Source organism: Lepidochelys kempii, chromosome 4 (assembly GCF_965140285.1).
Source record: "Lepidochelys kempii isolate rLepKem1 chromosome 4, rLepKem1.hap1, whole genome shotgun sequence".
Taxonomy (NCBI): Eukaryota; Metazoa; Chordata; order Testudines; family Cheloniidae; genus Lepidochelys; species Lepidochelys kempii.
The window spans coordinates 62,815,880-62,830,574 of NC_136383.1; the positions used below are offsets into that span (position 1 = coordinate 62,815,880).

The window sequence follows — 14,695 nt, forward strand, 5'->3', positions numbered from 1 at the left end:
TACTTCACTGATATGATGCAGATTTTAGGTTGCAAATTAATGTCACAAAAACATACTATTAACCTAAAAGAGAAGAAAATATTCAGTTACAGTACAAGTTTATGAAAATAGCAAGATATGATTTAAGATACTCCTCTTCTTCCACAGTACAAATGGACTTCTTGAATTATTTGTTAAATTTTTTTTTAAGCTATTGATTCCCAAGTATAGGGTTGCCAACTTTCTAATGTCTGAAAACTGGAGAGACATACCCCACTCTGCCTCTTCCCCCAAGGCCCCACCCCTGCTTTCTCCTCTCTCCCCATTCCCCCATTGCTCACTGCTCTCCTCCTTCCCCACCCCCACCGAAATGGGTTCCCTCTGCTCCTGGGCTAGGATAGGAGCTGCAGCCTGAGATGGAGCCTGCCCACCCATGAGATGCAGATAGGAGGTGGCCCCAGCTGAGCAGGGGCTGGCACGGCTTGATGACCCAGTGCCTCTCCCAATCCCCATGGTAACCGGACTGTTGGTGTCTGATCAGTATTTCTGACCAGACACTGTACAGGTCCCTTTTCGACCAGACAGTCTGGTCTAAAACCGGACACCTGGCAACCCTACGAGTTTAGTATATTACAGATGCTTGTTTAAGAAAAAAAGTGGGTGGGTATGAGGAAAAAACGGGAAATGAATGTGCTATTGATGTATATTAATGCTTGGAGTCTGCTAGAACTGAGAGACTGCAGATTGTAATTTGACACCAGAGACTTGTGTGTCTTGTAAGAATCTCTGGTGACTGAAAAGGCTTTCACAGAGTTCTAGAGAATTTTGAAATTAACAAAAATTGTCACAATAATGGAAATACTAATTGCATATCAAGTCAATGGAAATTAATTCCTGTTGATCACAGTTAGGGCCCTACCAATTTCACAGCCATGAAAAACAGGTCATGGACCGTGAAATTAAGCCCTTCCCTGTGAAATCCAATGTCCCCTTGTTCATAGGAGTGCCCCAGCAAAGGGGCCTACTAGCTCTGGCTGGGCTGGGGAGGAACAGGACTTGTCCAATCCCTTCACAGCCACTGGAGGGAAGGAGAGGAAGACTAGACCCATCTCCGGGTGCCTCCCCCTGCTGCAGGATGCTCTGGGATTGGGCAGTAGCTCTAGAGGTTCCTGCAGTTGGTGGAGACTTGTGGAGTTGGGTCCGATCTTCCCTGTGCTACTGGGAGCGCCCATGTGTTATCATAAGTATTTCAGACCAGATTATTTACCCTTAGTTATACCTGTGCAAGACCATTTCCTTCAAATGTTCTCTTTATTGGGGTTGCTCAGGTGTGGCTAAAACTAGACTTTTGTGCTACATTTGTGAATCCTCAGCAGAATTGTTAGCTGAGATCAGACAGATTCCAACTCTCTCTCATGTCTGTGTTGATTCTGCCCTGCTAACAGGGGTAAAAAAGAGTACAGGCTTACTTTTGTTAATAAAGGGATCAGATAGAACTTGATTACACATGAAGTATAAGACATTGAAAGAGTCACTTCATATTACTGTAACCATGCTTTTAACTGGTCCTTCTGAACAGGGTTGTGTTTATATATTGTGTGATATTGTACAGCACATCATTGTAAAACCTAAACCCGAAAGGGCTGGCTAGAGTTAGGAATATGAATTTGCCTGTTTTTATGAAATTGTCTCTCATCTTAGGTTTCAGAGTAACAGCCGTGTTTGTGTTTATAAAACATGCTTTGTGTGTATAAAAAGATCTTCTACACTTTCCACAGTATGCATCCGATGAAGTGAGCTGTAGCTCACGAAAGCTTATGCTCAAATAAATTGGTTAGTCTCTAAGGTGCCACAAGTACTCCTTTTCTCTCATCTTATTACCTTAATACGAAAGTGGGCAAACTACAGCCCGGGGGCTGCATCTGGCCCCCCAGGTGCTTTAATTCAGCTCTTGAGCTCCCGCCAGGGAGCAGGGTCTGGGGCTTGCCTCGCTCCGCGCGACTCCTGGAAGCAGCGGCATGTCCCCCCTCTGGCTCCTATGCATAGGGGCAGCCATGGGGCTCCGCACGCTGCCCCTGTCCCAAGTGCCGCCCCTGCAGCTCCCATTGGCCACACAGGCAGTGTACAGAGACGCCTGGCCACCTCTCTGCACAGGAGCTGGAGGGGAGACATGCCACTGCTTCTGGGAGCTGCTTGAGGTAAGCACTGCCTGGAACCTGCACCCTGACCCCCTCCCGCGCCCCAACCTCCTGCCCCAGTCCTGATCTCACTCCCTCCCTCCTAACCCCTTGGTCCCAACCTGGAGCACCCTACTGCATCCCCGGCCCCACCCCAGAGCCCTCAATCCCCCTCCCGTTCCCCCCCGCCCCGCACCCTAACCTCCAATTTTGTGAGCATTCATGGCCTGCCATACAATTTCCATACCCACATGTGGTCCTTGGGCCAGAAAGTTTACCCACCCCTGCGTCAATATGTCTTTAAATGTCCTTATTTGTATGGGTTTATATTAGTTATATAGTATACTTTTTTGTTGTTTGGATCCAAATGTCCTGTAGACAGCTTAAGGGTATGATACTGCCACAAAAATACTTTGTAAAACTTAATTTCTTCAGACTAAAAGGACCTATCATGGTTTTAATAGAACTATTACTATGACTCTGTGGAGTCATTGTGATTTCATTGGATGTATTCAAGGCACATGGTTATATTACAATATTTTCATTATACTGGCATTTACTTTATAGATCTTTCATTGATATTATAATAAGCTAATCTGTCTCCAAAAAACCCCAAGTAATTATAACAGCTCTCTGTACATTATTTATCAGTATACAGACAGCATTGTACAGTAGTTTAACTTAAAGAACCCTAAAGCATTTTTCTGAAGAGCTGCTTTTACTTAGCTTTGTTGTTTTGATGTGTATGACTCAGTGGGCTTTTTTTCTCTTTCAGAACAACTATTGGAATTCATGCATCAGTTGCCTGCTTTTGCCAACATGACAATGTCAGTGAGGAGAGAACTTTGTGCTGTGATGGTATTTGCAGTTGTGGAGAGGGCAGGAACCATAGTACTAAATGATGGGGAAGAGGTCAGTAGAATTTGCTTTGAATCGTCTTTTGTGCAGACGTCAAAAAATGTGGAAACTTTTTTTTTGAAGTTTGGAAATTCATTTCTAGTTGCTGGAAAGTAGCACTAGGAAGTAAATTGTTTGTATGCTTGTTTTGTGTTGTGTTGATTATGGTTTTATTCAGTTCAGTTTGCAAATGGTTTTTCAGTTTAAACACCCAAATCAATTTACAAGATACGTGCAGTAGACCTTAGGAAAATGTTCTCAATAAAGGCTATACAAGCACATGTATTGTTAATGATCAGAGCTGATTTCAAATGCTTTTTATTTTGATCTTTCAGTATGATTTAAATACTGTCATGGGTTTTATGAATTGTATAGGTTTTATAATTCCAAGATTTAATTAAAGGCTAAATATTAGATTCCTTAAGGAGATGGAAGGAATTATAATAATTTTTCAGGTAAACTAGTTCATCCTCCTCCTTTCTTGTTTTCATAAATAGTTGCTAAAAATAAACAGACTTTTTAAAAATTTATAAGCAATTCTGGGAATAGTGTTTGTACAGTACCATGCTAAAATGCTAAGTGAGTAGGTGATTGTTCTTTTCACCTATCCTGCACTGTTCAATTTCTAGCTGGACTCCTGGTCAGTTATATTGAATGGTTCTGTGGAAGTGACATATCCTGATGGAAGAACAGAGATACTGTGTATGGGAAACAGTTTTGGTGTTTCCCCTACTATGGACAAGGAATACATGAAAGGAGTGATGAGAACCAAAGTGGATGACTGCCAGGTAGAGTATTTTACTCCATATATATATTTGCAAAACACAATTATAAATTATATAGTACTGTCCTTACAAGTGGACCTGCATTTTAAAAAAAGTTTGTGGCAGAGTTCATGTTAAGTTTACCTGGTAGGGTGCAGACACAGGCCTTGGAATTGTTCAATAGAGTAATTTTAACAGGGATATTTTCTCTCCAATAAATTTTATTCAAAAATCAGTTTCCTTCTTTCCTTTTATTTCAAATGCAGGAATGGCTTTGTACTTAGTTGGGGCGAGGTCTTTAAGCACTTTTCTAATAGGTTCATTGACAAAGGTGAAGTAAAGTATTCTGTTTAGTACTGTGTGCTGGAAATTTGATATTAGTTACGAAATGACCTGAAAAAAAACCTAAATTCATGTTGAACCATATTGGGGCAAAATATAAAGGTAACACATGAGTTTATCGAAGCAATCAATCAGAAGTCTCAAATACACAAGGTCAGAGGACCCATCAAGAAAAAGCAGCATAATTTATCACTGCCCTCATGTTTGGTTAATATGATTGCAAATGAAATGTCAGTTCAGTTTTTGGTAATTGTTCATAAAAAAATGATTCCAGTTCAAATTGGAGATTGACATCCCCAGGTAATAAAATGAAATGCACAGCTACTGCATGAATGGATTTATGTGGCCAAAAGCCCAAGAGAAAAATATCTGGGTCTAAAAGGAAAAGGATTTATGGTTCCGTTTGGACCATTTGTCAAATTATTTTACTTGTAGTGAATTTCTGGAGAAATGCCAATTGTCCAGTGGACACAGTCTGATATTTTGACTAGTGTAATGTAAAGTGTATTGTAAATATCTAAATTATCCAAGTACATTAACACCACTAGTAATTGTATTTAGATAGCACTTCTGTTGCTGGCTTAAATATAAATTGAGATTCTTTTGATTTCTTTTATAAGTGGCAGTTTCCCTTAAAATGCTGCAAATGCATATCTTATGTTGAAGGGGAATGGTCCATGTTGGAATGTAAATGTTTTCATCTAAAATTAATTGTTTTCTGTGTATCTATGCTACTCATAAATTAAAATGGTAGAGTTCTTTTAATGGCTGGCTTAATATATTTGTGATTACTCAAAGAACAAAAGTGAAAGTTTGCTCACCCGTAGAAATAGTGGCACCATAATTATTGATAGGGCTTTCCTATCGTTGTTCCCTTTTTAAATGGCCCTGAAGAGGAGGAGGAAGAGGTTTCCTTGAGGAAAACTTTGCAAGTGGGATTTACTTTTATTGGTGGAGAAAATGCAATTATATGAATATTCTATGGAGATATTAAATCATCTTGAATCAACGAATCTTGCACTCTCCTGAGGCAAAAATTATTGTGGAATTTATCACACTTACTTATTCAGCTGTTTACTATAGCAGAGCTCATGGAAAGACAATTTTGGCCATCCATGGCCTGAGAAGTTACTTTATCTTCAGTAATCATAGAATACTTGTATTTTAAGTCCAGACAGTTTTTCTGAGGTCTCAGAACTCTGTACCTTTTAATATCTATGTTTGATGATTCTTTCCAGTTTGTCTGCATAGCCCAACAAGATTACTGCCGCATCCTCAATCAAGTGGAAAAAAACATGCAGAAGGTAGAAGAGGAGGGGGAGATTGTTATGGTGAAGGAGCACAGGGAGCTTGATCGCACTGGAACAAGAAAGGGTCACATTGTCATCAAGGTAAAAAAAAACAAAAAAACAGATTCTTTGTAGACTTGTATGAGATCTTCCTTGGTGAGCAAAGTCCTGAATTAGTTCAGTCATATATTTGAAATATAAGCTTTCCAAAGATTCTGAAATAAGAGCTAAAAAACTATTCAAAATTAAACACAAAAAAATGCTGCTGTTTGAAGGTTTTTTGATTTGTTTTAATTTAGTAAAGCTTATCAATCTCTTTATTACAATAGTCAGGCTATTTTTTTATTGTTTAGCACATTGGTGACTAAACAGGCTTAATGATACTGTTATGTTTAGTGTACCATCAAGATGTTAGCTGAAAATAAAAAAGCATTCATGTTTTAGTTAATAATTAAGCTTTTATTTGTTATAGGGAACATCAGAAAGATTAACAATGCATTTGGTGGAAGAGCACTCAGTGGTGGATCCAACGTTTATTGAGGATTTCCTTTTGACCTACAGGACCTTCCTTTCCAGCCCAATGGAAGTGGGCAAGAAATTGTTGGAGTGGTTCAATGACCCTAGCCTCAGGGATAAGGTTGAAAAAATGACTACTTAAAACTACGATTGTGAACTCACATGTATTTAAATATAAAGTATTACGATCTAAATAAAAATTACAAAAATATTTTTATCTTTAAACCAGTATAACTAGATTTGGTTGAACAACCAGCTAATAGTATATGAGGAAATGTTGCTTGTAGAAAATGTATGTTAAATCAGGCGAATAGTTATTTAAAAAAGTGTAAGGCACTACCTTTAAACACTAAAGGGGGAGCAGGGGAGGTATTTCATCACTCATGTATCCATGCTTGTCAACTCTGTATATTAAATAATTGGTTGAAGAGGTATCAATCATCCTTTTAAAAAGTCATCAGCATTTCAAGAAAAAAGAAAAGGAGGACGTGTGGCACCTTAGAGACTAACAAATTTATTGAGCATAAGCTTTCCTGAGCTACAGCTCACTTCATCGGATGCATTCAGTGGAAAATACAGTGGGGGGAGATTTATATACACAGAGAATATGAAACAATGGGTGTTACCATACACACTGTAACGAGAGTGATCAGGTAAGGTGAGCTATTACCAGCATGAGAGCTGGGGGGCAAAAAACCTTTTGTAGTGACAGTCAAGGTGGGCCATTTCCAGCAGTTGACAAGAATGTCTGAGGAACAGCTGTGGGGGGAGAGAGGGGGGAGATAAACATGGGGAAATAGTTTTACTTTGTGTAATGACCCATCCACTCCCAGTCTTTATTCAAGCCTAAGTTAATTGTATCCAGTTGGCAAATTAATTCCAATTCAGCAGTCTCTCTTTGGAGTCTGTTTTTGAAGATTTTTTGTTGAAGAATTGCCACTTTTAGCTCTGTAATCAAGTGACCAAAGAGATTGAAGTGTTCTCTGACTGGTTTTTGAACGTTATAATTCTTGATGTCTGATTTGTGTCCATTTATTCTTTTACGTAGAGACTGTTCAGTTTGGCCAATGTACATGGCAGAGGGGCATTGCTGCAGCATTTCAGTAGACTATAGTCATAGAATCATAGAAGATTAGGGTTGGAAGAGACCTCAGGAGGTCATCTAGTCCAACCCCCTGCTCAAAGCAGGACCAACACCAACTAAATCATCCAGCCAGGGCTTTGTCAAGCCAGGCCTTTAAAAACCTCTAAGGATAGAGATTCCCCCACCTACCTAGGTAACCCATTCCAGTGCTTCACCACCCTCCTAGTGAAATAGTGTTTCCTAATATCCAGCCTAGACCTCCCCCACTGCAACTTGAGACCATTGTTCCTTTTTCTGTCATCTGCCACCTCTGAGAACAGCCAAGCTCCATCCTCTTTAGAACCCACCTTCAGGTAGTAGAAGGCTGCTATCAAATCCCCCCCTCACTCTTCTCTTCTGCAGATGAAAGAAGCCCAGTTCCCTCAGCCTCTTCTCATAAGTCGTGTGCTGCAGCCCCCTAATCGCTTTCGTTGCCCTCTGCTGGATTCTCTCCGATTTGTCCACATCTTTCTGTAGTGGGGGCCCCAAAACTGGACTCAGTACTCCAGATGTGGCCTCACCAGTGCCAAATAGAGGGGAATAATCACTTCCCTCGATCTGCTGGCAATGCTCTTACTAATGGAGCCAAATATGCCATTAGCCTTCTTGGCAACAGGGCACACTGCTGGACTCATATCCAGCTTCTCATCCACTGTAATCCCCAGATCCTTTTCTGTAGAACTGCCGCTTAACCAATCGGTCCCCAGCCTATAACGGTGTATGGGATTCTTCTGTCCTAAGTACAGGACTCTGCACTTGTCCTTGTTGAGCCTCCTCAGTTTTCTTTTGGCCCAATCCTCCAATTTGTCTAGGTCACTCTGGCCCTATCCCTACCCTCCAGCATAGCTACCTCTCCCCCCAGCTTAGTGTTATCCGTGAAATTGCTGAGGGTGCAATCTATCCCATTGTCCAGACCATTAAGAAAGATGTTGAACAAAACCAGCCCTAGGACTGACCCCTGAGGCAGTCCAATATAGTTCTGTGGTAACTTAGGGCCTAAATTTATGGCCGAAAATATTTCGTTGTTTTCTGTGCACAATAATGGTTTAATGCAATTTGGAAAACACTTTCTCCTAACAATTTTCTTAAATATAAATAAAAGCAGAAGGACACCAGGCTTGATTCTTCCTTCACTTCACATGGTGAAAATTGGGGTAGCTCCATTGAAATCAAGAGTATAAAATTGGAGTAAGAGGAGAATCAGGTCCACCATATCCAATTATATATGGGGCAGGTAACACTACCTACAGTTAAATTTGCCCAGCACTTCACTTTATAAAATCCTGTTTTCAGTTACTTATATTTTTGCCAAACTTTATACTTATGGTTTTGCCAAACTTTAACTGTTTGGGTGAAAATTGCATATGCCAGATATTTACCTCAGACTGGTTTTTCTTTTTTTTTAGGGGAAGTTGCAGGGGTAAGTCGGGGAGGAAGAATTTCAACTAAAACAGTTCAGTTGTTTCTGTAAACAAGGTTAGAGAAAATACGGTGTTTGCCCATGTTAAAAAATTAGGATGATCTTTTCCTTAAGAAGGTCTAGTGTCCACCACACTTCAGATCAGGGACTTGAAATTTGCCATGAAATTTGTTCGGCCTTCATGTGAGGGAAGTGTAGGGTGACCAGATGTCCTGTTTTTAAAAGGACAGTCCCGTTTTTGGGGACTTTTTCTTATATAGGTACCTACCACCCACCCCCTGTCCCGTTTTTTCACAGTTGCTATCTGGTAACCCTAGGGATGTGGCTTTTGCTGTCCCATGAAAATCCACCCCAGATTTTTAGTATGTATTTGCTTCAGCTCCAGTGCCACATTCCCAGAAGATTCCCTCTGCACTGAGTGAGCTTCAGACCAGGGCTGAGCAGATGTTGGCACCAGAATTGAAAACAATGAATCCGTGTCCTCTGGGTGCTCAGTAATCACCACCTACTGAAACCCAGACAGTGTGGAGGAGGAAGGTCCTCTGTTCAAATGCAGAGGGGGCAAGAGTCAGACCTGGAGAGAGAGGAGCAACGGCAAATAGATTAGAACAGGGATACCTGGGAGTTAGGGCAGACTGAGCCTGGACACATGAAGAGAGGAGATGGAAAATAGAACTGGGAATTGGGCCAAAGAGACTGGAACTGGGAGCCAGTTGGGTCAGAGAGGTACAAGGGGGCTGAATTAAGGTTGCACAAAACGATCTTTGCTAACTTTTGGATGCTTGACTTTGCAACCTTAACGTTCTTTGACTCCATCAGCGTTAAAAAAAGAGCTAGATAAATCCATGGAGCATAGGTCCATCAATGGCTATTAGCCAGGGTGGACAGGGATGGTGTCCCTTGTCTCTGTTTGCCAGAAGCTGGGAATGGGCGACAGGGGATGGATCGCTTGATGATTTCCTGTTCTGTTCATTCCCATTGGCCACTATAGGAAGATAGGATACTGGGCTAGATGGACCTTTGGTCTGACCCAGTATGGCCATTCTTATGTTATGTTCTTCGAACATAGGGATTTTTTAATGTGTAATATATGTATATGCCCCTTCTGTCCATCAGTAGACACCTCTTTTGAGTGCAATGTCTATTTTGTTAGTAACTTACGACATCTACTGTGATGTCTAATAACCTTTTCATAAAAAAGTCAACTTTGATACAGAAAACTTGTCCATTCTTGTCTAATAGTTTAGCACACTACTGTTTAATATTATGAAAGCAATATACAATTTCTCCCCATCTAACCTCATTCAACACAGATCAAAAAAACCCTTTAAATAACCATTTAAAATGTAAAATACATTTAATGAAATAAGTAGAGTATAACTCTTCTCCCCTCCCAAAATAAATTAAAGAAAATATAAATTAAAACATGAAGTTTATGATGACCTGGAGATGCCATATTAATCTCTTCAAATGTGAGATTCAACAATGGCTGACATTGCAGTAAGAGTAGCTCAAATTTTGAACAGGGAGGTGGGGAATATTTTAAAAAAAAAATTAATTCCAAGCCTTAGAATAGAACCAGGAATTTTGTTTAAATGGCCCATTCAGCAGTGACCCTAGGATAGGAAAATAATTCCATGAAATCATGGAGCACCACAGGCGCTGATTATACTTCATTGTCAGAAAGGAAAGCGGTGAAATTCTGTCCTCCTCCTCTCTCCAACCCTGCCACACCCAATAAAAAATAAATACAACTACTAAAATCCAGTTTAGTGTTTTAAAAGATTTTGTAAAGCAGTTTCTTGTTTGCTTTTGTACAATAGTTTTCAAATAAAAACATAAACCTTAGATTCTGTGGCTACTTGTATTTACAACATAGAAATGCCAAGTTTTGTTCGGTTAAAACAATGAATGATATATATCCATAAAATTTCAAAAAGATTTAACCCACATGTAAGTGTGACTTGTTTTAAAAATAAATCTGAAAAGCATGGCTGTGGATTGATAAAGCTACTATCCTGACCTTATCCCACATCATTTGCTTAGGAACTGCAGCACACGTGTGCAATTATCTCATTGTTAGGATCCCCTAAAATAGTTAGAAAACCTAAAATAGTTAATTAGTCTTCAGTGTTATCAATTTGAACAATTACACTAAATTTGCTTGCTTTTGTAGATAAGTAGGAATCTACTTGAAGACTCTGAGAATCCTTAACACAGTAGACAACCATACAGCTCCAAATCATGTCAAGGTCTATTTATGGATGCTTTAATCTCAGATCATTGACACAAAAGTGGCTTTGGTATTGTGTAAGTGCATGCAGGTGGCAGTTGTATTGTCTTCATATGATTAAAATCTGCACAAGTTTTTATTAATGAAAAGCAGCTATTGGTAATGCTTAGTGTTTTTTTTTCCTCAGTAACTCACTTTGCCAACATAGCAGAAGTAATACAATCATCATTTTGGGTTACTATTTTGCATTTTAAGAACATAAAATATGTTGATTGAACCAAGTCTGGTTTTAAATCAGTGGGGGGGAAATGCTGATGACTGAAACTTATAGGTAGCTGTATTGTGCTTCAAAAGCTGACAGATGTTTAGCTATAGTGGTGCTGCCATAAGGGAGTCTTTGCTGTAGTATAGTCTTATATTGTAGTTTTAAAATATGGGAAGGAACAAAAGGATCTTTCCTAAACTGCTGATCAAAATGGGTGTCAGAAGGATAATGTAAGAAAGCAACCCAGTCCGAGTTGTAAAGATGACAAGAATAAATTCATTCACTAATAGAGCTATTTTATCTCTTCTGCCTTTTGTAAAGACCAATTTTACACACTCTTACAGAGGCACACTCCTTATGAAGTTAATGGCTTTTTTGTCTAAAGGCTAGAGAATAAAATACTGAAGGATTTAAAATAGAGTAGAGTAAATCCTGCCTCCTTATGGAAGTTGCCATTTTCTTAAAATGCAAGAAATTTATAGTGCATTGATAAGCAACTACCACAACAACACATGCATAGAAAGGTTTTAGCACCAATTCTTGTTGATTATATGTCAGGAATTGTAGTGAACTATGTAAATGCAGGCTTAATTTTCTGCTCTCTGACAAGTTTGATGTAACCAATGCTACCATTTTGAACAACTGTGAACTTTCCAAGCACAGTTTTAGATCTTTGCTCATTTTGTGTCTCCTTGGTGACCTGCTGGTAAAATGTTGTTGCATGTCAGTGGAGTTGGCCTTCAGCAAAATTTTTCAGTTTTCACAACTAAAGTACATGGAAACTGGAAAATAACCTGTTTAAATCTTTAGAAATAGAACTGTTCTCTGAGTGTGTACCAGGATAAAGTTTTATATTATTAATTGACCTACAGGTTACACGGGTAGTATTGTTGTGGGTGAACAATCACTTCAATGATTTTGAAGGAGATCCTGCTATGACTCGATTTCTAGAGGAATTTGAGAACAATTTGGAAAGAGAGGTAAGAATAATGGGGTTTTGTAAGAAGAAAAATTTGGGAGGAGGAGTATTCAGGCTACTGGGTATAATGTGTGTCGTCATCATGCTACTTTTTTTCCCCCTGCAGAAAATGGGTGGACATCTGAGGCTATTAAATATTGCATGTGCTGCTAAAGCTAAACGAAGATTGATAACGTTAACAAAGCCATCTCGAGAAGCCCCTTTGCCTTTTATCTTGCTGGGAGGGTCAGAAAAGGGATTTGGAATCTTTGTTGACAGTGTGGATTTAGGTAGCAAAGCCACAGAAGCAGGCTTGAAACGTGGTGACCAGGTACATAATTTTAAAGTTTTATCAAGTGTATCCTTGAAATTTCAGTGTCTTTAGTTGAGCTATTTTATTCCTTTTTTCCCCCATGAGTGCTGTTATATGTCATGTAGATCTACAGTGTAACTTGTTGCATACATCTTTGTACATTGAGACAGAGATTCTCACGTTTCTGTGTGTCATTAAATAAAAATAGTAAATTGTCATCTTTACATTTTTTAGATACTGGAGGTGAATGGTCAAAACTTTGAAAACATTCAGCTGTCAAAAGCCATGGAAATTCTTAGAAATAATACTCATTTATCTATCACTGTGAAAACCAACTTATTTGGTAGGTTTGAGTGCACCTTTTACTTTTTGTCTTACTCTAGTAATCCTATATTCAATCTTTCCGATTAAGCCTTTAGTTTTGTTTGTGTGTTATGTACGCATAATGTGGGAAAATAATTTATAATTCAGAAAGAAAAATTAGTAATTAAAGCATTTGAGTTAGGGATGGGAAGACCACAAAAAGAATTTTAGGTTCCCAAAGCATTTTATAACACTTTTTATTTTTTAAAATTATCTTTAGTGGAAATTGCTGAGAGAAAACACAACTAATTTTTTAATTAATTTACATTACAGTTGTAAAAAATGCAAATTATCTCACATATGAAGAGGTTATACTCTCACTTTCTGAGATTTTAAGACCAATAGGAACCACTGTATAACCCCTATAATTGTCTCGTCTGACCTGCTAACATGTGTATATGCACAAACATTCCTCTGGATACAGACTTCTCTTGGAACTTAGATGATCTGTCTTCATTTCACTTGTCTTTGCCTTCTCTTTTTGTATTTGGCCTGGCTCACATTCTTTCAGTCCTCACCCAGAGTAAATGCCGTGAAGCCATATGAACCTACCTGTGGAAAAAATTAACTGTAACTCACTCATTTCCCCCACTTGCAAATCCCAGTCGCAAACATCTAATGTCTAGTGGTACATAGACATCATCTCTCACTTCCATCAGAAATTAATAATTTAGAGTCTGATCCTTAAGACTGAGTGCGTTGATTTCAATAGGACTATCCTTGGGACTCAGCACTATGCCCAGAAGTAAGCCCTTGTAGGATCAGGCTCCTTTACTTGTATGCTTCTATTTTATTATGACAGAGGATGGATATTCTTTTCAGATTTTTAAAATGAGCATGTAAACATTTTTACATAAAAATTAAGGTTGTTTTTTAAATGATTGGTAGAATTTGCTGAGCAGACTTTTCTATAATGTTAACAGTAGATTGGCATGGTGCTTTATACTTTCTTCATACTCAGTTTTCTTTTAAAATACGCTGTTTATCCTTTTTCTTCCTATGCAGTTTTTAAAGAACTTCTAACAAGATTGTCAGAGGAAAAAAGAAATGGTGCTCCCCATCTACCTAAAATAGGTGATATTAAAAAGGCCAGTCGTTACTCCATCCCAGACCTTGCTGTTGATGTGGAGCAGGTGATAGGACTAGAAAAAGTAAATAAGAAAAGTAAAGCCAATACTGTTGGAGGGAGAAACAAACTAAAGAAGATACTTGACAAAACTCGAATCAGTATCCTGCCTCAGAAACCATACAAGTAAGCATTTCTTAATCTCCTCTAAAATGTTTTGTTTTAAAACTGTTGAATTGCTGGAACTTTTATATAGAAGGATACAGATCTGTTAAGACAAAAATGTTAAATTTGCAAAAATGTAGGTGGTTCTTTTCTCTATGACCTATGACTCGTTAACTAAGATATTTGGGTTGGTCACTCTTCCTTTTGGAAATGTGCCTGCCCACTTTGTGTATGTTTCCATCACCTTAGGTATCAGTGCACTAATAAACTATATAAGCATACATGCTTTTCTGACTGTTCTCCATTCCCTCCTCCTAAACACAGTTGTGGGGTGTGCTTGATATTTCTTCTGTGTGTCTTTCTTCTATGTACTCCTTTTCTTCTATCTCCCAGCCACATTCAGTTACTCCTGGAGTTACTCTGAGAAAAAGAGTATGATTTAATTGGGGATCGGTCTTGCTTTGAGCAGGGGGTTGGACTAGATGACCTCCTGAGGTACCTTCCAACCCTGATATTCTATGATTCTATGAAAAGCAGTTGCAAAAATGTGGCAAACATCTTGCTTGTAACATAGCAGATTTGGTCTGAGGTCTGGTGGAATGGAGTTTCACAATTGTGGGCCAACCAGGGTTGAGAAGGTGCAATTCTCGTACCAGTATTCACAGCTGTTAACATCACCATTCCTGATGCCAGCATGTGCAGGTTTCTGTTCTCATCACTGCACTGCTGGTTTGAAAAATAGTTTTACATCAGTTAGAATTTTTTGCTAAGTTGAATATTAGCAAGGCAGTATCTTATGGAGCTAAATTTGTTTTTAGAGAGAAT

General features: G+C 38.9%; 1 protein-coding gene across 14 annotated transcripts in view; it reads left to right on the plus strand.

The window, feature by feature from the left end:
• The window catches only part of RAPGEF2 (Rap guanine nucleotide exchange factor 2), a 307,277-nt gene that overhangs the window by 255,985 nt on the left and 36,597 nt on the right, over nucleotides 1-14,695 (plus strand). For all 14 annotated transcript variants that reach the window (XM_073341485.1, XM_073341476.1, XM_073341481.1 and 11 more), the window contains 8 exons: nucleotides 2,932-3,068; nucleotides 3,683-3,841; nucleotides 5,398-5,550; nucleotides 5,921-6,085; nucleotides 11,878-11,985; nucleotides 12,091-12,294; nucleotides 12,511-12,619; nucleotides 13,645-13,891. In XM_073341485.1, the coding sequence (XP_073197586.1) occupies nucleotides 2,932-3,068; nucleotides 3,683-3,841; nucleotides 5,398-5,550; nucleotides 5,921-6,085; nucleotides 11,878-11,985; nucleotides 12,091-12,294; nucleotides 12,511-12,619; nucleotides 13,645-13,891 (1,282 nt within the window). The remainder of the gene's footprint in view (nucleotides 1-2,931; nucleotides 3,069-3,682; nucleotides 3,842-5,397; nucleotides 5,551-5,920; nucleotides 6,086-11,877; nucleotides 11,986-12,090; nucleotides 12,295-12,510; nucleotides 12,620-13,644; nucleotides 13,892-14,695) is intronic.